Source organism: Coregonus lavaretus, assembly GCF_964263955.1.
Source record: "Coregonus lavaretus genome assembly, contig: HAP1_SCAFFOLD_849, whole genome shotgun sequence".
NCBI lineage: Eukaryota > Metazoa > Chordata > Actinopteri > Salmoniformes > Salmonidae > Coregonus > Coregonus lavaretus.
Genome location: NW_028158489.1, coordinates 67,976 through 91,610, shown reverse-complemented (window position 1 = coordinate 91,610; position 23,635 = coordinate 67,976). Strand labels below are relative to the sequence as shown.

Genomic DNA, 23,635 nt, shown 5'->3' with positions numbered 1-23,635 from the left:
TTTGGCCTGAATGCCAAGCGTCACGTCTGGAGGAAACCTGGCACCATCCCTATGGTGAAGCATGGTGGTGGCAGCATCATGCTGTGGTGATCTTTATCAGCGGCAGGGACTGGGAGACTAGTCAGGATCAAGGGTAAGATGAACGGAGCAAAGTACAGAGAGATCCTTGATGAAAACCTGCTCCAGAGCACTCAGGACCTAAGACTTGGGCGAAGGTTCACCTTCCAACAGGACAACGACCCTAAGCACACAGCCAAGACAATGCAGGAGTGGCTTTGGGACAAGTCTTTGAATGTCCTTGAGTGGCCCAGCCAGAGCCAGGACTTGAACCCAATCGAACATCTCTGGAGAGACCTGAAAATAGCTGTGCAGCGACGCTCACCATCCAACCTGACAGAGCTTGAGAGGATCTGCAGAGAAGAATCTCCCCAAATACAGGTGTACCAAAGTTGTAGCGTCAAACCCAAGAAGACGAGCTGCCAAAGGTGCTTCAACAAAGTACTGAGTAAAGGGTCTGAATACTTATGTAAATGTGATTTCAGTTATTTATTTATTTTTAAATTAGCACACATTTCTACAAATCTGTTTTTGCTTTGTCATTATGGGGTATTGTGTGTAGATTAATGAGGGGAAAAAACAATGTAATCAATTTTAGAATAGGGCTGTAACGGAACAAAATGTGGAAAAAGTAAAAGGGTCTGAATACTTTCCGGATGCACTGTACTTGAACAGTACAGAAGCAGTGGAAATTGTCAAGTCGTCCTTGTGCATAGAGCTGTATGGTTTGTTTAACTTTGCAATCATTGGTTTTTGTTTGACATACATTTTGGAAGAATCGGAGTCTCAGCATCACTCTGGTGTGGTAGAAACATGGCCGCTAGTACTTTCACTCTGAACCTCAGGGCACCAGTCTTGTTTCTTTTTAGCGGTTCTCAAATTTGATTTTGGAGTTGCAGCCTCAGCTATCGTATTAGTTAATTATCTTAGATCTAATTGGGTTTTCTAAAATCTGTGATTTACCAGTCAAAAAGAAACAAGGACAAGGTCGCTCCTTTAAAAACTGATTTATTGTCAAATGAAAGTAATTCCACTTACATAAAACAGACACAGTTAAAGGACACAACCGATTGCTAATTCCTAGCTGCTATGGTTGTATTTGATACGTTTTCAAGGTTCAAGATTCCAAGAGTGAAGGAACTAGCATGTGCCAGAAAAAAAATGCATCGCAAACAATTATTAATATGTCAAGTTTCAAAAGGCACACAATATTATATAGTGTCAGATATATGCATCATCAACAACAACAAGCATTGGAGATATATATATATATACACACACACACACACACACCACACACACACACACACAACCGGTCAAAAGTTTTAGAACACCTACTCAGGGTTTTTCTTAATTTTTTACTATTTTCTACATTGTAGAATAATAGAAAACATCAAAACTATGAAATAACACATATGGAATCATGTAGCAACCAAAGTAAAAAAAATATATATTTTATAGTTGCGATTCTTCAAATAGCCACCCTTTGCCTTGATGACAGCTTTGCACACTCTTGGCATTCTCTCAACCAGCTTCATGAGGAATGCTTTTCCAACAGTCTTGAAGGAGTTCCCACATATGCTAAGCACTTGTTGGCTGCTTTTCCTTCACTCTGCGGTCCGACTCATCCCAAACCATCTCAATTTGGTTGAGGTCGGGGGATTGTGGAGGCCAGGTCATCTGATGCAGCACTCCATCACTCTCCTTCTTGGTAAAATAACCCTTACACAGCCTGGAGGTGTGTTGGGTCATTGTCCTGTTGAAAAACAAATGATAGTTCCACTAAGCCCAAACCAGATGGGATGGCGTATCGCTGCAGAATGCTGTGGTAGCCATGCTGGTTAAGTGTGCCTTGAATTCTAAATATATCACAGACAGTGTCACCAGCAAAGCACCCCCACACCATAACACCTCCTCCTCCATGCTTTATGGTGGGAAATTCACATGCGGAGATCATCCATTCACCCACATCGCGTCTCACAAAGACATGGCGGTTTGAACCAAAGATCTCCAATTTGGACTCCAGACCAAAGGACAGATTTCCACCGGTCTAATGTCCATTGCTCATGTTTCATGTCCCAAGCAAGTATCTTCTTATTATTGGTGTCCTTTAGTAGTGGTTTCTTTGCAGCAATTCGACCATGAAGGCCTGATTCACACGGTTTCCTCTGAACAGTTGATGTTGAGATGTGTATGTTACTTGAACTCTGTGAAGCATTTATTTGGGCTGCAATTTCTGAGGCTGGTAACTCTAATGAACTTATCCTCTGCAGCAGAGGTAACTCTGGGTCTTCCATTCCTGTGGCGGTCCCCATGAGAGCCAGTTTCATCATTGCGCTGGAGGTTTTTTGCGACTGCACTTGAAGAAACGTTCAAAGTTCTTGAGATTTTCCGGATTGACTGACCTTCATGTCTTAAAGTAATGATGGACTGTCGTTTCTCTTTGCTTATTTGAGCTGTTCTTGCCATAATATGGACTTGGTCTTTTACCAAATAGGGCTATCTTCTGTATACCCCGCCTACCTTGTCACAACACAACTGATTGTCTCAAACGCATTAAGAAGGAAAGAAATTCCACAAATTAACTTTTAACAAGGCACACCTGTTAATTGAAATGCATTCCAGGTGACTACCTAATGAAGCTGGTTGAGAGAATGCCAAGAGTGTACAAAACTGTCATCAAGGCAAAGGGTGACTACTTTGAAGAATCTCAAATATATTTTGATTTGTTTAACACTTTTTTTGGTTACTACATGATTCCATATGTGTTATTTCATAGTTTTGATGTCTTCACTATTATTCTACAACATAGAAAATAGTAAAAAGAAAATAAAAATCCTTGAATGAGTAGGTTTGTCCAAACCTTTGACTGGTATGTATATATATATATATATATATATATATATATATATAGAGTAAACACATTGTTCTAAACAAATGCACTCTGAATCAGAGTGAAGATGAGGGGTGTGTTCAGTGATGTGACGTGTTCTATACGTTGCAGATAGAAATGTAATGAATAGAGCCGACATGATTCCCTATTCTACATGAGAATCATATCAGCTCTAAACAGAACACATTTCTATCTGAACGTTCTGTAACGTCAAACCCTCCAGAACAGGCCCCAGAATTGGCATCTGTGTTAGTAAACTGATCCAGTAGGGAAACTACACCTCCCCAGTCAATACCACCAGTGTTGAACATACTACATCCCAGAGCACCTCCCCTGGCTCTATGTAGCTAGCTCTGAGTCTGAACACCGAGTGGAGGGACAGTCTCTCAGCCAGTCAGTCCAACCACTACCAGTCTTCTGATCTCATAGAAGCCCTCAAAAAGTCCCAAGATTCATCAGTCCAGTTAGCCATCACTGTTACACTAATGGAAGTCTGCCATCTGCAGCAGCCCTATGAGTTTCAGAACCAATCACAGAGTTCCAGAACTAATCTACGAGTTCCAGTTCCACATTATCTACTCATTCTAGAATATTCAGAGTTCCAGAGTGGTTCTGGAACGTTAGCGTGAGATGGTGGACAGACAGACAGGTCAGTCCAGAGCAGCAGTTGGTTAATCTCAGAGCACAAATTGTCACTCGGAATACAGAAAAATTCTGATTCTTGGCACTAATGATCCCACTGCCCTTCCCCAAGCAGTCGGTACGAGCAGCAAGTTCACCGTCTCTCCCCTGCTAAACTAGCGAGTGGTGTATTAACACTGAAGCCCTTAAATTATTAAATAGAATGGATCATGAAACTAAAGAAAACTAGGTTCCCTCTGTACAGACTGTCATCAGCCCCTCTGCTATCTATTTCCTTGGGCTAGCTAGGCCTACATGGTAGAGCGCCCGCCAGTGTTAAATAGTGTGTGTAGGAAATACTGTTAAAATCACAATCATTATCTCAAAAGGTTATTGTAGAATGCATAGTGATAAATTCAAAGTCGGATGGACTGTCAGGTAGAAGTGTGTGTTTAGACCAGGAGTGTCAAATTCCACGGAGGGCCTAGTGTCTGCATGTTTTTGGTTTGTCATTTCAATTAAGACCTAGACAACCAGGTGAGGGGAGTTCCTTACTAATTAGTGACCTTGATTCATCAATCAAGTACAAGGGAGGAGTGAAAACCCGCAGACACTCAGCCCTCCGTGGAATGAGTTTGACACGTGGTTTAGAACAGTGGTTGCCAACCTTTTTCGGTTACTGTACCACCAACTGAATTTTGCTCTGCCCGGAGTACCCCCTCATGTGCATTTTACCAGTAACCCTATGGACTCCGTGGAGTCTTCTCAAGTACCCCCTGTGGATAGTCCAAGTACCCCTGGTTGGGAACCACTGGTTTAGACCAGTGCTGCCCAACCCTCTTCCTGGAGATCTACTGTCCTGTAGGTTTTCAGTCCAACCCTCTTCCTGGAGATCTACTGTCCTGTAGGTTTTCAGTCCAACCCTCTTCCTGGAGATCTACTGTCCTGTAGGTTTTCAGTCCAACCCTCTTCCTGGAGATCTACGGTCCTGTAGGTTTTCAGTCCAACCCTCTTCCTGGAGATCTACTGTCCTGTAGGTTTTCAGTCCAACCCTCTTCCTGGAGATCTACTGTCCTGTAGGTTTTCAGTCCAACCCTCTTCCTGGAGATCTACTGTCCTGTATGTTTTCAGTCCAACCCTCTTCCTGGAGATCTACTGTCCTGTAGGTTTTCAGTCCAACCCTCTTCCTGGAGATCTACTGTCCTGTAGGTTTTCAGTCCAACCGTCTTCCTGGAGATCTACTGTCCTGGAGGTTTTCAGTCCAACCCTTTTCCTGGAGATCTACTGTCCTGTAGGTTTTCAGTCCAACCCTCTTCCTGGAGATCTACTGTCCTGTAGGTTTTCAGTCCAACCCTCTTCCTGGAGATCTACTGTCCTGTAGGTTTTCAGTCCAACCCTCTACCTGGAGATCTACTGTCCTGTAGGTTTTCAGTCCAACCCTCTTCCTGGAGAACTACTGTCCTGTAGGTTTTCAGTCCAACCCTCTTCCTGGAGATCTACTGTCCTGTAGGTTTTCAGTCCAACCCTCTTCCTGGAGATCTACTGTCCTGTAGGTTTTCAGTCCAACCCTCTTCCTGGAGATCTACTGTCCTGTAGGTTTTCAGTCCAACCCTCTTCCTAGAGATCTACTGTCCTGTAGGTTTTCAGTCCAACCCTCTTCCTGGAGATCTACTGTCCTGTAGGTTTTCAGTCCAACCCTCTTCCTAGAGATCTACCGTCCTGTAGGTTTTCAGTCCAACCCTCTTCCTGGAGATCTACTGTCCTGTAGGTTTTCAGTCCAACCCTCTTCCTGGAGATCTACTGTCCTGTAGGTTTTCAGTCCAACCCTCTTCCTGGAGATCTACTGTCCTGTAGGTTTTCAGTCCAACCCTCTTCCTGGAGATCTACTGTCCTGTAGGTTTTCAGTCCAACCCTCTTCCTGGAGATCTACTGTCCTGTAGGTTTTCAGTCCAACCCTAACTTAGCATATCTGATTCAGCTAGTTAAGGTCTTGTTGAGCAGCTAATAAGTAGAATCAGGTGTGTTAAATTAGGGTTGGACTGAAAACCCACAGGACGGTAGATCTCCAGGAAGAGGGTTGGACTGAAAACCTACAGGACAGTAGATCTCCAGGAAGAGGGTTGGACTGAAAACCCACAGGACGGTAGCTCTCCAGGAAGAGGGTTGGACTGAAAACCCACAGGACGGTAGCTCTCCAGGAAGAGGGTTGGACTGAAAACCCACAGGACGGTAGATCTCCAGGAAGAGGGTTGGACAGCCCTGGTTAAGACTATACAATGATCATTACCAGCTAAGGCAGTCAATGTTCTGTCTACAATGCAAATACATTCATACAGACACACACACACCTGGCCACTTTAGCAACCAGAGCCTGCTATTATTGCTATGACAACTCCATGGTAATTTAAGATACTGCCATGGTTACAAAAAGGGATTAATTTCTTTAACACTTCAAATCTTCAACTGAAATTAAAACACCAAATGACCTCTTCTGTATGACCTGTACAGTAAGTCAGCGTTCCCCAACTCCGGTCCTCCAGTTTTCCCCAACAGTACATATTTTTCTTATGGCCCCAGACAAGCACACCTGATTCTACTTGTCAACTAATCATCAAGCCCTTGATAAGTTGAATCAGGTGTTTTTGTCCCTGGCTACAACAAAAATGTGTACTGATGGGGATACTGGAGGACCGGAGTTGGGAACCGCTGCAGTATTTGACACTATATTATTTTAACACTAGACAAGGGCTGTCCAACCCTCTTCCTGGAGATCTACTGTCCTGTAGGTTTTCAGTCCAACCCTCTTCCTGGAGAACTACTGTCCTGTAGGTTTTCAGTCCAACCCTCTTCCTGGAGAACTACTGTCCTGTAGGTTTTCAGTCCAACCGTCTTCCTGGAGATCTACTGTCCTGTAGGTTTTCAGTCCAACCCTCTTCCTGGAGAACTACTGTCCTGGAGGTTTTCAGTCCAACCCTAACTTAGCATATCTGATTCAGCTAGTTAAGGTCTTGTTGAGCAGCTAATAAGTAGAATCAGGTGTGTTAAATTAGGGTTGGACTGAAAACCCACAGGACGGTAGATTGCCAGGAAGAGGGTTGGACTGAAAACCCACAGGACGGTAGATTGCCAGGAAGAGGTTTGGGCAGCCCTGCACTAGGCTATACACCCCTCAAACTCAACTCTGGACCACGAAGCCAGTTCCACTGTGTTTTTCCATTGTTGCCCTCTAATCAGGGACTGATTTAGATCTGGGACACCAGGTGTGTGCAATTAACTATCAGGTAGAACAGAAAACCAGCAGGCTCCGGACCTCGTAGGGTAAGAGTTGAATACCCCTGCTATACACCAGGGGTGTCAAACTCATTCCATGGAGGGCCCAGTGTCTGCAGGTTTTTGGTTTGTCATTTCAATTAAGACCTAGACAACCAGGTGAGGGGAGTTCCTTACTAATTAGTGACCTTAATTCATCAATCAAGTACAAGGGATGTGCGAAAACCCGCAGACACTCGGCCCTCCGTGGAATGAGTTTGACATGTGCGATACACTGTCAGTCTAACTTCTAAGTGTGTATCAAGGCAGACTGCTACCACATAGTGAAAGCAACTTCACTGTTTTAGAAAACACACACTGTGGTCCTCATTTAAACCAGTTTGTACAATCCCCCTAAAAAAACAGTTGACCCAATTTTCGAACTAAACCGATTTTGGACACCTAACGGATGACAGATCACACTCACTTGGCACCACCACATTATACCACTCCATACTAAGATATTTTATTCTCAATAAAACCAAACTATTTCAGCTACACAACAAAGTACCGTCATTAAATATATATTAAAATTGAGACTGAACCCAAAGACATTGCAGCCTCCAGGTTCAGTTATTTAAAGGATTATATTCTAGAGTCTGTCTGGGACAGATCTGAGAGCTGTGAATGAGTACTACCTTTCCGTCTCATCTCCAGTAATCTCCACACGCTTTCATTTTAGTTCCCATCCCTCCTTTTCTCCAGTAGAGGAAAAAGCCCCACTGAGGTAATGCTAAGTGCTTCTCTTGAATTGGAAATGTTTTTTTTTTTTGCATATCCCAACTCTTCTCAAGAGAAGGGTCACGGCCAAGGTATGCCATTATCAAGTAGGGTCCGATTTTTCACCTTTCCAGCTTGGGGATTCAAACTAGCGACCTTTCGGTTACTGGCCCAACGCTCTAACCGCTGGGCTACCTGCCGAATAATGGTTGCTAGGTTTATGGACAGGCGTTTTCAACGAAGAGCCTGCTAGAGACACTCATGATAACTCCACACACCTATAACCTATAGCGCCAAACCACAGGGGGAAATAACTGAAAAGGGTTTGGCGCTTGCTATGCTGCTTTCAGATGTTCTTCTTCTGATCCTCCAGCTCTCCGGAGAAAGAAAAGAAACCAAACAAAAAGTTTGGCTACATTGCTTTTCATTCTCCTCTATCCCCCTCAGTCTCCCTCCTCCCCTCCCTCTGTCAGACTGAAGGGTTGGTAAGGTGAAAGGTCAAAGATGAGGGGTCAGGGTTCTAGAACTTGAAGGCGGAGTTCAGACCTGGTCCGGGCTGCTGCTGGCTCAGCGTGGCTGCCATGGCGACCGCTGCCGCGTTAGGGACACTGCTGAACGGGGCGGGGCCGATGGTGATGCGTGGGGCGCTCTTCCACTTCTTACTGGCCACCCGCTTGGACTCAAAAACATCTGTGGAGTCCTCCAGGAAGGCCCGGCGGTATCCCAGGTACTGCTGCTTCAGGATCTACCACAGAGGAAGAACCTCAATCACTTCATCTCCAGACACCACGGAGAATGAACCTCAATCACTTCATTCAAAATACTTTATTTCTGTAGCTCTTGATGATTTGTCACAGAGCAGTCAACAGTGATGTTGTTAGTGACCTGGAGGACTTACCTTGACGTTCTCATGTACTGACTGGAGCTGAGCAGCCAGACACACAAACGTCTGGTACAACTTCTGCATGGCCAGCGACAGATCTATACACACAATACAAAGACAGAAAGACACAAACACACACAGTATGAAGAGTCATGAGTCTATGTGTCTCACCCTGTGGTGTGAAGTGTGATCCACTGCCTTGTGTAGAGAGGTGTGTGTCTCACCCCGTGGTGTGAAGTGTGATCCACTGCCTTGTGTAGAGAGGTGTGTGTCTCACCCTGTGGTGTGAAGTGTGATCCACTGCCTTGTGTAGAGAGGTGTGTGTCTCACCCTGTGGTGTGAAGTGTAATCCACTGCCTTGTGTAGAGAGGTGTGTGTCTCACCCTGTGGTGTGAAGTGTAATCCACTGCCTTGTGTAGAGAGGTGTGTGTCTCACCCTGTGGTGTGAAGTGTGATCCACTGCCTTGTGTAGAGAGGTGTGTGTCTCACCCTGTGGTGTGAAGTGTGATCCACTGCCTTGTGTAGAGAGGTGTGTGTCTCACCCTGTGGTGTGAAGTGTGATCCACTGCCTTGTGTAGAGAGGTGTGTGTCTCACCCTGTGGTGTGAAGTGTGATCCACTGCCTTGTGTAGAGAGGTGTGTGTCTCACCCTGTGGTGTGAAGTGTGATCCACTGCCTTGTGTAGAGAGGTGTGTGTCTCACCCTGTGGGGTGAAGTGTGATCCACTGCCTTGTGTAGAGAGGTGTGTGTCTCACCCCGTGGTGTGAAGTGTAATCCACTGCCTTGTGTAGAGAGGTGTGTGTCTCACCCTGTGGTGTGAAGTGTGATCCACTGCCTTGTGTAGAGAGGTGTGTGTGTCTCACCCTGTGGTGTGAAGTGTAATCCACTGCCTTGTGTAGAGAGGTGTGTGTCTCACCCTGTGGTGTGAAGTGTGATCCACTGCCTTGTGTAGAGAGGTGTGTGTCTCACCCCGTGGTGTGAAGTGTGATCCACTGCCTTGTGTAGAGAGGTGTGTGTGTCTCACCCCGTGGTGTGAAGTGTGATCCACTGCCTTGTGTAGAGAGGTGTGTGTCTCACCCTGTGGTGTGAAGTGTGATCCACTGCCTTGTGTAGAGAGGTGTGTGTCTCACCCCGTGGTGTGAAGTGTGATCCACTGCCTTGTGTAGAGAGGTGTGTGTCTCACCCTGTGGTGTGAAGTGTGATCCACTGCCTTGTGTAGAGAGGTGTGTGTGTCTCACCCTGTGGTGTGAAGTGTGATCCACTGCCTTGTGTAGAGAGGTGATTCTCCAGTTCCTCTATCTGCTGTCTGTACTGCTGCAGCTGGACCTCAAACTGATCCACTAAACACCGGAAATAACTACACACACAGACAGACAAACAGACAGACAGACAGACATAAAGAAAGAGAGACAGAAAGAGAGAGAGCCAAACAGAGAGAGAGAGACAGGATTCAACTTATTAGGGATAAAATGCAGTTCATGAATCTATGTGGTCCTAAAGCAAAAAGGGCTATGGTAAGTTCAGGGGGATATAACAATGATGGTGATGGGAGTTCTCACTCATAGGGAGCTGTGTTTTCGTGTTGGAGTCCAGGGGGAGTCTTCTGAGTCCGCAGAGCTATGTCTGCATTCTTCAACTCCTAGACGGGGGACGGGGGACGGGGAGAAAGAGAAGACCATCAAGACCAGCAACACTAAAAGGGAAAATGTGTTTTGATCCTGAATTCCTCAAAGGACAATGTGACCTCAGTGAGTGTGTACCTGTGCGGTCTCCATCTTCAGTTTGTCTATAGCCAGGGCGTTTCTCTGTAGTCCCGAGGAACTGACAGACAGCAGCTGTTTGAGACTCTTGATGTCATCCTGAACCTTCAGCATGGCTTTAGAAGACATCCTGCTGATCTCCTCATGAACCTCCTTCTGCTCCTTCACAAACTTCCTACAGGACGGTAGAAATGACCAAAGATATTGTTAGAGATGTGCATAGACACACGCACATGATGATGCACGACTTCTTCACTTACTGAAAGTGGTCTACATCCTGACAGATGACTGGAGGCAAGTTTTCATCTTTCAACGCTTTACTGTCCCTGAAAGAGAGAGCCAGAAACCCATTATGACAACCATAATTAGCAACTACAATGAGTCATTGGTCGCACTGTGGACTCTTATTGGTCCAGACAGGTGTCAGTCAGTAGGACTTACTGTGGGCTGGCCCCTGATGATTTGTCGCTCTTCTTTTCTGAGGAGATGCTGAAGTCAACTCCGCCCAGTCCAAGGCTGGGGGCCGCTGAGACCCCCGTGGAGGTAGAGACCAGGGAACCTAACATCAACCCCCCTGATCCGAGAGTGGTCTGGGCCAGACCTGGAAACACACACACAAGGGTTAACACAAATAAACATGCTGACACAAACACACATACAGAAACACAACCACACAAATGTGTTAGTCCCATACAAACCTAACGCTAACCCCAGTCCTCCCAGAGTGGACTGGCCCAGACCTAAGACAAACACACCAAAAGTATTAGAAAAAACAGACAGATCATACACTACCTCTAAATAAGGATAGTAGTGACAGATAAAGATAAGAGATAGGGGGATGATGAGTGACCCAGAGACAGAGAGAGATGTAGTTAACTAACCAGTATGAGTCATGTTAGAGAACAGACAGATATAGATGTAGTTAACTAACCAGTAGGAGCCATGTTAGAGAACAGACAGATATAGATGTAGTTAACTAACCAGTAGGAGCCATGTTAGAGAACAGACAGATAGAGATGTAGTTAACTAACCAGTAGGAGTCATGTTAGAGAACAGACAGAGAGAGATGTAGTTAACTAACCAGTAGGAGTCATGTTAGAGGACAGAGAGAGATGTAGTTAACTAACCAGTAGGAGCCATGTTAGAGGACAGACAGATAGAGATGTAGTTAACTAACCAGTATGAGTCATGTTAGAGAACAGACAGATAGAGATGTAGTTAACTAACCAGTAGGAGTCATGTTAGAGGACCGACAGATAGAGATGTAGTTAACTAACCAGTAGGAGCCATGTTAGAGAACAGACAGATAGAGATGTAGTTAACTAACCAGTAGGAGCCATGTTAGAGGACAGACAGATAGAGATGTAGTTAACTAACCAGTAGGAGCCATGTTAGAGGACAGACAGAGAGAGATGTAGTTAACTAACCAGTAGGAGCCATGTTAGAGAACAGACAGATAGAGATGTAGTTAACTAACCAGTAGGAGCCATGTTAGAGAACAGACAGAGAGAGATGTAGTTAACTAAGTTAACTAACCAGTAGGAGTCATGTTAGAGGACAGACAGAGAGAGATGTAGTTAACTAACCAGTAGGAGTCATGTTAGAGAACAGACAGAGAGAGATGTAGTTAACTAACCAGTAGGAGCCATGTTAGAGGACAGAGAGAGATGTAGTTAACTAACCAGTAGGAGCCATGTTAGAGGACAGACAGATAGAGATGTAGTTAACTAACCAGTAGGAGTCATGTTAGAGAACAGACAGAGAGAGATGTAGTTAACTAACCAGTAGGAGTCATGTTAGAGGACAGAGAGAGATGTAGTTAACTAACCAGTAGGAGCCATGTTAGAGGACAGACAGATAGAGATGTAGTTAACTAACCAGTAGGAGCCATGTTAGAGAACAGACAGATAGAGATGTAGTTAACTAACCAGTAGGAGTCATGTTAGAGAACAGACAGAGAGAGATGTAGTTAACTAACCAGTAGGAGTCATGTTAGAGGACAGAGAGAGATGTAGTTAACTAACCAGTAGGAGCCATGTTAGAGGACAGACAGATAGAGATGTAGTTAACTAACCAGTATGAGTCATGTTAGAGAACAGACAGATAGAGATGTAGTTAACTAACCAGTAGGAGCCATGTTAGAGAACAGACAGATAGAGATGTAGTTAACTAACCAGTAGGAGCCATGTTAGAGAACAGACAGAGAGAGATGTAGTTAACTAAGTTAACTAACCAGTATGAGTCATGTTAGAGAACAGACAGATAGAGATGTAGTTAACTAACCAGTAGGAGTCATGTTAGAGGACAGACAGAGAGAGATGTAGTTAACTAACCAGTAGGAGTCATGTTAGAGGACAGACAGATAGAGATGTAGTTAACTAACCAGTAGGAGTCATGTTAGAGGACAGACAGATAGAGATGTGTAGTTAACTAACCAGTAGGAGTCATGTTAGAGAACAGACAGAGAGAGATGTAGTTAACTAACCAGTAGGAGTCATGTTAGAGGACAGAGAGAGATGTAGTTAACTAACCAGTAGGAGCCATGTTAGAGGACAGACAGATAGAGATGTAGTTAACTAACCAGTAGGAGCCATGTTAGAGAACAGACAGAGAGAGATGTAGTTAACTAACCAGTAGGAGTCATGTTAGAGGACAGACAGATAGAGATGTAGTTAACTAACCAGTAGGAGCCATGTTAGAGAACAGACAGAGAGAGATGTAGTTAACTAACCAGTAGGAGTCATGTTAGAGGACAGACAGAGAGAGATGTAGTTAACTAAGTTAACTAACCAGTAGGAGTCATGTTAGAGGACAGACAGAGAGAGATGTAGTTAACTAACCAGTAGGAGCCATGTTAGAGGACAGACAGATAGAGATGTAGTTAACTAACCAGTAGGAGTCATGTTAGAGAACAGACAGAGATGTAGTTAACTAACCAGTAGGAGCCATGTTAGAGGACAGACAGAGAGAGATGTGTAGTTAACTAACCAGTAGGAGTCATGTTAGAGGACAGACAGATAGAGATGTAGTTAACTAACCAGTAGGAGCCATGTTAGAGGACAGACAGATAGAGATGTAGTTAACTAACCAGTAGGAGTCATGTTAGAGAACAGACAGAGAGAGATGTAGTTAACTAACCAGTAGGAGTCATGTTAGAGGACAGACAGAGATGTAGTTAACTAACCAGTAGGAGTCATGTTAGAGGACAGACAGATAGAGATGTAGTTAACTAACCAGTAGGAGCCATGTTAGAGGACAGACAGATAGAGATGTAGTTAACTAACCAGTAGGAGTCATGTTAGAGGACAGACAGAGAGAGATGTAGTTAACTAACCAGTAGGAGTCATGTTAGAGGACAGATAGAGATGTAGTTAACTAACCAGTAGGAGCCATGTTAGAGAACAGACAGAGAGAGATGTAGTTAACTAACCAGTAGGAGTCATGTTAGAGGACAGATAGAGATGTAGTTAACTAACCAGTAGGAGTCATGTTAGAGGACAGACAGATAGAGATGTAGTTAACTAACCAGTAGGAGCCATGTTAGAGGACAGACAGAGAGAGGTGTAGTTAACTAACCAGTAGGAGTCATGTTAGAGGACAGACAGAGATGTAGTTAACTAACCAGTAGGAGTCATGTTAGAGGACAGACAGAGATGTGTAGTTAACTAACCAGTAGGAGCCATGTTAGAGGACAGACAGAGAGAGATGTAGTTAACTAACCAGTAGGAGTCATGTTAGAGGACAGACAGAGAGAGATGTAGTTAACTAACCAGTAGGAGTCATGTTAGAGGACAGACAGATAGAGATGTAGTTAACTAACCAGTAGGAGCCATGTTAGAGGACAGACAGAGAGAGGTGTAGTTAACTAACCAGTAGGAGCCATGTTAGAGGACAGACAGAGAGAGATGTAGTTAACTAACCAGTAGGAGTCATGTTAGAGGACAGACAGAGAGAGATGTAGTTAACTAACCAGTAGGAGCCATGTTAGAGGACAGACAGATAGAGATGTAGTTAACTAACCAGTAGGAGCCATGTTAGAGAACAGACAGATAGAGATGTAGTTAACTAACCAGTAGGAGTCATGTTAGAGGACAGACAGAGAGAGATGTAGTTAACTAACCAGTAGGAGTCATGTTAGAGGACAGACAGATAGAGATGTAGTTAACTAACCAGTAGGAGTCATGTTAGAGGACAGACAGATAGAGATGTAGTTAACTAACCAGTAGGAGTCATGTTAGAGGACAGACAGATAGAGATGTAGTTAACTAACCAGTAGGAGTCATGTTAGAGGACAGACACATAGAGATGTAGTTAACTAACCAGTAGGAGCCATGTTAGAGAACAGACAGAGAGAGATGTAGTTAACTAACCAGTAGGAGTCATGTTAGAGGACAGACACATAGAGATGTAGTTAACTAACCAGTAGGAGCCATGTTAGAGAACAGACAGAGAGAGATGTAGTTAACTAACCAGTAGGAGTCATGTTAGAGGACAGATAGAGATGTAGTTAACTAACCAGTAGGAGTCATGTTAGAGGACAGACAGAGAGAGATGTAGTTAACTAACCAGTAGGAGTCATGTTAGAGGACAGACAGAGAGAGATGTAGTTAACTAACCAGTAGGAGTCATGTTAGAGGACAGATAGAGATGTAGTTAACTAACCAGTAGGAGCCATGTTAGAGAACAGACAGAGAGAGATGTAGTTAACTAACCAGTAGGAGTCATGTTAGAAAACAGACAGAGATGTGTAGTTAACTAACCAGTAGGAGCCATGTTAGAGGACAGACAGAGATGTGTAGTTAACTAACCAGTAGGAGCCATGTTAGAGGACAGACAGAGAGAGATGTAGTTAACTAACCAGTAGGAGTCATGTTAGAGGACAGACAGAGAGAGATGTAGTTAACTAACCAGTAGGAGTCATGTTAGAGGACAGACAGATAGAGATGTGTAGTTAACTAACCAGTAGGAGTCATATAGGAGTCATATTTAAATAAATATTATGTTAGAGAACAGACAGAGATGTGTAGTTAACTAACCAGTAGGAGCCATGTTAGAGGACAGACAGAGATGTGTAGTTAACTAACCAGTAGGAGCCATGTTAGAGGACAGACAGAGAGAGATGTAGTTAACTAACCAGTAGGAGTCATGTTAGAGGACAGACAGATAGAGATGTAGTTAACTAACCAGTAGGAGCCATGTTAGAGGACAGACAGATAGAGATGTAGTTAACTAACCAGTAGGAGTCATGTTAGAGGACAGACAGAGAGAGATGTAGTTAACTAACCAGTAGGAGTCATGTTAGAGGACAGACAGAGAGAGATGTAGTTAACTAACCAGTAGGAGTCATGTTAGAGAACAGACAGATAGAGATGTAGTTAACTAACCAGTAGGAGCCATGTTAGAGGACAGACAGATAGAGATGTAGTTAACTAACCAGTAGGAGTCATGTTAGAGGACAGACAGATAGAGATGTAGTTAACTAACCAGTAGGAGTCATGTTAGAGGACAGACAGATAGAGATGTAGTTAACTAACCAGTAGGAGTCATGTTAGAGGACAGACAGAGATGTGTAGTTAACTAACCAGTAGGAGCCATGTTAGAGAACAGACAGATAGAGATGTAGTTAACTAACCAGTAGGAGTCATGTTAGAGAACAGACAGAGAGAGATGTAGTTAACTAACCAGTAGGAGTCATGTTAGAGGACAGAGAGAGATGTAGTTAACTAACCAGTAGGAGCCATGTTAGAGGACAGACAGATAGAGATGTAGTTAACTAACCAGTAGGAGCCATGTTAGAGGACAGACAGAGATGTGTAGTTAACTAACCAGTAGGAGCCATGTTAGAGAACAGACAGATAGAGATGTAGTTAACTAACCAGTAGGAGTCATGTTAGAGAACAGACAGAGAGAGATGTAGTTAACTAACCAGTAGGAGTCATGTTAGAGGACAGAGAGAGATGTAGTTAACTAACCAGTAGGAGCCATGTTAGAGGACAGACAGATAGAGATGTAGTTAACTAACCAGTATGAGTCATGTTAGAGAACAGACAGATAGAGATGTAGTTAACTAACCAGTAGGAGTCATGTTAGAGGACAGACAGATAGAGATGTAGTTAACTAACCAGTAGGAGCCATGTTAGAGAACAGACAGATAGAGATGTAGTTAACTAACCAGTAGGAGCCATGTTAGAGGACAGACAGATAGAGATGTAGTTAACTAACCAGTAGGAGCCATGTTAGAGGACAGACAGAGAGAGATGTAGTTAACTAACCAGTAGGAGCCATGTTAGAGGACAGACAGATAGAGATGTAGTTAACTAACCAGTAGGAGCCATGTTAGAGAACAGACAGAGAGAGATGTAGTTAACTAAGTTAACTAACCAGTAGGAGTCATGTTAGAGGACAGACAGAGAGAGATGTAGTTAACTAACCAGTAGGAGTCATGTTAGAGAACAGACAGAGAGAGATGTAGTTAACTAACCAGTAGGAGCCATGTTAGAGGACAGAGAGAGATGTAGTTAACTAACCAGTAGGAGCCATGTTAGAGGACAGACAGATAGAGATGTAGTTAACTAACCAGTAGGAGTCATGTTAGAGAACAGACAGAGAGAGATGTAGTTAACTAACCAGTAGGAGTCATGTTAGAGGACAGAGAGAGATGTAGTTAACTAACCAGTAGGAGCCATGTTAGAGGACAGACAGATAGAGATGTAGTTAACTAACCAGTAGGAGCCATGTTAGAGAACAGACAGATAGAGATGTAGTTAACTAACCAGTAGGAGTCATGTTAGAGAACAGACAGAGAGAGATGTAGTTAACTAACCAGTAGGAGTCATGTTAGAGGACAGAGAGAGATGTAGTTAACTAACCAGTAGGAGCCATGTTAGAGGACAGACAGATAGAGATGTAGTTAACTAACCAGTATGAGTCATGTTAGAGAACAGACAGATAGAGATGTAGTTAACTAACCAGTAGGAGCCATGTTAGAGAACAGACAGATAGAGATGTAGTTAACTAACCAGTAGGAGCCATGTTAGAGAACAGACAGAGAGAGATGTAGTTAACTAAGTTAACTAACCAGTATGAGTCATGTTAGAGAACAGACAGATAGAGATGTAGTTAACTAACCAGTAGGAGTCATGTTAGAGGACAGACAGAGAGAGATGTAGTTAAGTAACCAGTAGGAGTCATGTTAGAGGACAGACAGATAGAGATGTAGTTAACTAACCAGTAGGAGTCATGTTAGAGGACAGACAGATAGAGATGTGTAGTTAACTAACCAGTAGGAGTCATGTTAGAGAACAGACAGAGAGAGATGTAGTTAACTAACCAGTAGGAGTCATGTTAGAGGACAGAGAGAGATGTAGTTAACTAACCAGTAGGAGCCATGTTAGAGGACAGACAGATAGAGATGTAGTTAACTAACCAGTAGGAGCCATGTTAGAGAACAGACAGAGAGAGATGTAGTTAACTAACCAGTAGGAGTCATGTTAGAGGACAGACAGATAGAGATGTAGTTAACTAACCAGTAGGAGCCATGTTAGAGAACAGACAGAGAGAGATGTAGTTAACTAACCAGTAGGAGTCATGTTAGAGGACAGATAGAGAGAGATGTAGTTAACTAAGTTAACTAACCAGTAGGAGTCATGTTAGAGGACAGACAGAGAGAGATGTAGTTAACTAACCAGTAGGAGCCATGTTAGAGGACAGACAGATAGAGATGTAGTTAACTAACCAGTAGGAGTCATGTTAGAGAACAGACAGAGATGTAGTTAACTAACCAGTAGGAGCCATGTTAGAGGACAGACAGAGAGAGATGTGTAGTTAACTAACCAGTAGGAGTCATGTTAGAGGACAGACAGATAGAGATGTAGTTAACTAACCAGTAGGAGCCATGTTAGAGGACAGACAGATAGAGATGTAGTTAACTAACCAGTAGGAGTCATGTTAGAGAACAGACAGAGAGAGATGTAGTTAACTAACCAGTAGGAGTCATGTTAGAGGACAGACAGAGATGTAGTTAACTAACCAGTAGGAGTCATGTTAGAGGACAGACAGATAGAGATGTAGTTAACTAACCAGTAGGAGCCATGTTAGAGGACAGACAGATAGAGATGTAGTTAACTAACCAGTAGGAGTCATGTTAGAGGACAGACAGAGAGAGATGTAGTTAACTAACCAGTAGGAGTCATGTTAGAGGACAGATAGAGATGTAGTTAACTAACCAGTAGGAGCCATGTTAGAGAACGGACAGAGAGAGATGTAGTTAACTAACCAGTAGGAGTCATGTTAGAGGACAGATAGAGATGTAGTTAACTAACCAGTAGGAGTCATGTTAGAGGACAGACAGATAGAGATGTAGTTAACTAACCAGTAGGAGCCATGTTAGAGGACAGACAGAGAGAGGTGTAGTTAACTAACCAGTAGGAGTCATGTTAGAGGACAGACAGAGATGTAGTTAACTAACCAGTAGGAGTCATGTTAGAGGACAGACAGAGATGTGTAGTTAACTAACCAGTAGGAGCCATGTTAGAGGACAGACAGAGAGAGATGTAGTTAACTAACCAGTAGGAGTCATGTTAGAGGACAGACAGAGAGAGATGTAGTTAACTAACCAGTAGGAGTCATGTTAGAGGACAGACAGATAGAGATGTAGTTAACTAACCAGTAGGAGCCATGTTAGAGGACAGACAGAGAGAGGTGTAGTTAACTAACCAGTAGGAGCCATGTTAGAGGACAGACAGAGAGAGATGTAGTTAACTAACCAGTAGGAGTCATGTTAGAGGACAGACAGAGAGAGATGTAGTTAACTAACCAGTAGGAGCCATGTTAGAGGACAGACAGATAGAGATGTAGTTAACTAACCAGTAGGAGCCATGTTAGAGAACAGACAGATAGAGATGTAGTTAACTAACCAGTAGGAGTCATGTTAGAGGACAGACAGAGAGAGATGTAGTTAACTAACCAGTAGGAGTCATGTTAGAGGACAGACAGATAGAGATGTAGTTAACTAACCAGTAGGAGTCATGTTAGAGGACAGACAGATAGAGATGTAGTTAACTAACCAGTAGGAGTCATGTTAGAGGACAGACAGATAGAGATGTAGTTAACTAACCAGTAGGAGTCATGTTAGAGGACAGACACATAGAGATGTAGTTAACTAACCAGTAGGAGCCATGTTAGAGAACAGACAGAGAGAGATGTAGTTAACTAACCAGTAGGAGTCATGTTAGAGGACAGACACATAGAGATGTAGTTAACTAACCAGTAGGAGCCATGTTAGAGAACAGACAGAGAGAGATGTAGTTAACTAACCAGTAGGAGTCATGTTAGAGGACAGATAGAGATGTAGTTAACTAACCAGTAGGAGTCATGTTAGAGGACAGACAGAGAGAGATGTAGTTAACTAACCAGTAGGAGTCATGTTAGAGGACAGACAGAGAGAGATGTAGTTAACTAACCAGTAGGAGTCATGTTAGAGGACAGATAGAGATGTAGTTAACTAACCAGTAGGAGCCATGTTAGAGAACAGACAGAGAGAGATGTAGTTAACTAACCAGTAGGAGTCATGTTAGAGGACAGATAGAGATGTAGTTAACTAACCAGTAGGAGCCATGTTAGAGGACAGACAGAGAGAGATGTAGTTAACTAACCAGTAGGAGTCATGTTAGAAAACAGACAGAGATGTGTAGTTAACTAACCAGTAGGAGCCATGTTAGAGGACAGACAGAGATGTGTAGTTAACTAACCAGTAGGAGCCATGTTAGAGGACAGACAGAGAGAGATGTAGTTAACTAACCAGTAGGAGTCATGTTAGAGGACAGACAGAGAGAGATGTAGTTAACTAACCAGTAGGAGTCATGTTAGAGGACAGACAGATAGAGATGTGTAGTTAACTAACCAGTAGGAGTCATATAGGAGTCATATTTAAATAAATATTATGTTAGAGAACAGACAGAGATGTGTAGTTAACTAACCAGTAGGAGCCATGTTAGAGGACAGACAGAGATGTGTAGTTAACTAACCAGTAGGAGCCATGTTAGAGGACAGACAGATAGAGATGTAGTTAACTAACCAGTAGGAGCCATGTTAGAGGACAGACAGATAGAGATGTAGTTAACTAACCAGTAGGAGTCATGTTAGAGGACAGACAGAGAGAGATGTAGTTAACTAACCAGTAGGAGTCATGTTAGAGGACAGACAGAGAGAGATGTAGTTAACTAACCAGTAGGAGTCATGTTAGAGAACAGACAGATAGAGATGTAGTTAACTAACCAGTAGGAGTCATGTTAGAGGACAGATAGAGATGTAGTTAACTAACCAGTAGGAGTCATGTTAGAGGACAGACAGAGAGAGATGTAGTTAACTAACCAGTAGGAGTCATGTTAGAGGACAGATAGAGATGTAGTTAACTAACCAGTAGGAGCCATGTTAGAGAACAGACAGAGAGAGATGTAGTTAACTAACCAGTAGGAGTCATGTTAGAGGACAGATAGAGATGTAGTTAACTAACCAGTAGGAGCCATGTTAGAGGACAGACAGAGAGAGATGTAGTTAACTAACCAGTAGGAGTCATGTTAGAAAACAGACAGAGATGTGTAGTTAACTAACCAGTAGGAGCCATGTTAGAGGACAGACAGAGATGTGTAGTTAACTAACCAGTAGGAGCCATGTTAGAGGACAGACAGAGAGAGATGTAGTTAACTAACCAGTAGGAGTCATGTTAGAGGACAGACAGAGAGAGATGTAGTTAACTAACCAGTAGGAGTCATGTTAGAGGACAGACAGATAGAGATGTGTAGTTAACTAACCAGTAGGAGTCATATAGGAGTCATATTTAAATAAATATTATGTTAGAGAACAGACAGAGATGTGTAGTTAACTAACCAGTAGGAGCCATGTTAGAGGACAGACAGAGATGTGTAGTTAACTAACCAGTAGGAGCCATGTTAGAGGACAGACAGAGAGAGATGTAGTTAACTAACCAGTAGGAGTCATGTTAGAGGACAGACAGATAGAGATGTAGTTAACTAACCAGTAGGAGCCATGTTAGAGGACAGACAGATAGAGATGTAGTTAACTAACCAGTAGGAGTCATGTTAGAGGACAGACAGAGAGAGATGTAGTTAACTAACCAGTAGGAGTCATGTTAGAGGACAGACAGAGAGAGATGTAGTTAACTAACCAGTAGGAGTCATGTTAGAGAACAGACAGATAGAGATGTAGTTAACTAACCAGTAGGAGCCATGTTAGAGGACAGACAGATAGAGATGTAGTTAACTAACCAGTAGGAGTCATGTTAGAGGACAGACAGATAGAGATGTAGTTAACTAACCAGTAGGAGTCATGTTAGAGGACAGACAGATAGAGATGTAGTTAACTAACCAGTAGGAGTCATGTTAGAGGACAGACAGATAGAGATGTAGTTAACTAACCAGTAGGAGTCATGTTAGAGGACAGACAGACAGAGATGTAGTTAACTAACCAGTAGGAGCCATGTTAGAGGACAGACAGATAGAGATGTAGTTAACTAACCAGTAGGAGCCATGTTAGAGGACAGACAGAGATGTGTAGTTAACTAACCAGTAGGAGTCATGTTAGAGGACAGACAGATAGAGATGTGTAGTTAACTAACCAGTAGGAGTCATGTTAGAGAACAGACAGATAGAGATGTAGTTAACTAACCAGTAGGAGTCATGTTAGAGGACAGACAGACAGAGATGTAGTTAACTAACCAGTAGGAGCCATGTTAGAGGACAGACAGATAGAGATGTAGTTAACTAACCAGTAGGAGCCATGTTAGAGGACAGACAGAGATGTGTAGTTAACTAACCAGTAGGAGTCATGTTAGAGGACAGACAGATAGAGATGTGTAGTTAACTAACCAGTAGGAGCCATGTTAGAGAACAGACAGAGATGTAGTTAACTAACCAGTAGGAGCCATGTTAGAGAACAGACAGATGTGTAGTTAACTAACCAGTAGGAGTCATGTTAGAGGACAGACAGATAGAGATGTAGTTAACTAACCAGTAGGAGCCATGTTAGAGAACAGACAGATAGAGATGTAGTTAACTAACCAGTAGGAGTCATGTTAGAGAACAGACAGATAGAGATGTAGTTAACTAACCAGTAGGAGCCATGTTAGAGGACAGACAGATAGAGATGTAGTTAACTAACCAGTAGGAGTCATGTTAGAGGACAGACAGATAGAGATGTGTAGTTAACTAACCAGTAGGAGCCATGTTAGAGAACAGACAGATAGAGATGTAGTTAACTAACCAGTAGGAGTCATGTTAGAGGACAGACAGAGATGTGTAGTTAACTAACCAGTAGGAGCCATGTTAGAGAACAGACAGAGATGTGTAGTTAACTAACCAGTAGGAGCCATGTTAGAGGACAGACAGAGATGTGTAGTTAACTAACCAGTAGGAGCCATGTTAGAGAACATACTGGAACCCAACGATAGACCTGTGGAAGGGGCTGTACTCGCGGCTACACCCCCAAGGTTGAGAGCAAATCCTGTAGCTCCTTGATGTGGAGTGGTGGAGGTGAGGACGGAGCCTAGCGTCAGTCCTGCCCCTGTGGGGGCCGAGGATGCTGCAGTGAGGGAGAAGGGTTGGGCCGAGGCAGAGGGTTTATTGAAGGCCATACTGAAGCCTGTGGTGGGGGCTGTAGAGGTTGCTGGGACACCTGGGAGAGACAACAGAAAAGAGAGAGGTTAAAGGTAGATTCAACCGTATGACATCATCGCACACAGACATCAACGAGAACAAATTCATCTGCAGAGACTGCAACTATTGGTTTGTCACGCTAAGGCTCAAATTGGGATCAGCCAATGGTAGGCGTGGAAGTCATGACAGATGTGTAGCTACGTTGACAGAAAACTCACCTAACGTAAAGCCTTGGGTGGGTGCAGCAGCTCCTGTAGCAAAACAAGAACAACTCCATAACTACAATAATCACCTACACATAAATCTATGTGATGTCTGTGCATTTCTTTGTGCTTTGGTGGAAGAAACAACAAGCATGAGGCAGGTCTGCAGAGGGAGAGATACAGGCAATATTGAAATGTGTGTGTACATACCTGAGGCAGGAGTATTAAAGGAGAACCCCCCAGTAGGTTTCTGTGCGAACAGGGACCCCCCCAGGCCCAGAGAAGAGGTGGTGGTGGTGGAGGCTGGGGTGGGGGCTGCAGTACCCAGAGCTCCACCCAGAGTAAACCCACCCATACCTGCTGTAGCTGGAGTACTAGGAGAGAGTGAGGAGACAATGAGAGGGAATGAGAGAAGTACAAAACATTACATGACTATGCAGTATGCCTCACCTTTTACTGACATATTACAGATGTTATGTCAGTGTCACAAACAATGTCTGCCTGCGCTGATGTTGAATG

The 23,635-nt window shown here is 43.4% G+C and overlaps 1 protein-coding gene across 5 annotated transcripts in view; it reads right to left on the bottom strand.

The window, feature by feature from the left end:
• LOC311123925 (nucleoporin p58/p45-like) overlaps positions 1–23,635 on the bottom strand; it is a 28,550-nt gene that overhangs the window by 3,617 nt on the left and 1,298 nt on the right. For 3 of the 5 annotated variants that reach the window (XM_084198142.1, XM_084198144.1, XM_084198145.1), the window contains exons 2-11: positions 23,327–23,490; positions 23,132–23,164; positions 22,666–22,932; positions 10,684–10,843; positions 10,503–10,568; positions 10,243–10,417; positions 10,042–10,121; positions 9,721–9,839; positions 8,499–8,581; positions 8,147–8,345 (exon numbers count right to left, since the gene is read on the bottom strand). In XM_084198142.1, coding sequence (XP_084054268.1) covers positions 8,147–8,345; positions 8,499–8,581; positions 9,721–9,839; positions 10,042–10,121; positions 10,243–10,417; positions 10,503–10,568; positions 10,684–10,843; positions 22,666–22,932; positions 23,132–23,164; positions 23,327–23,490 — 1,346 coding nt within the window. Of the gene's footprint in view, positions 1–8,146; positions 8,346–8,498; positions 8,582–9,720; positions 9,840–10,041; positions 10,122–10,242; positions 10,418–10,502; positions 10,569–10,683; positions 10,844–10,940; positions 10,983–22,665; positions 22,933–23,131; positions 23,165–23,326; positions 23,491–23,635 lie in introns of all 5 variants that reach the window. The other 2 variants (XM_084198143.1, XM_084198141.1) reach the window with 1 other exon arrangement.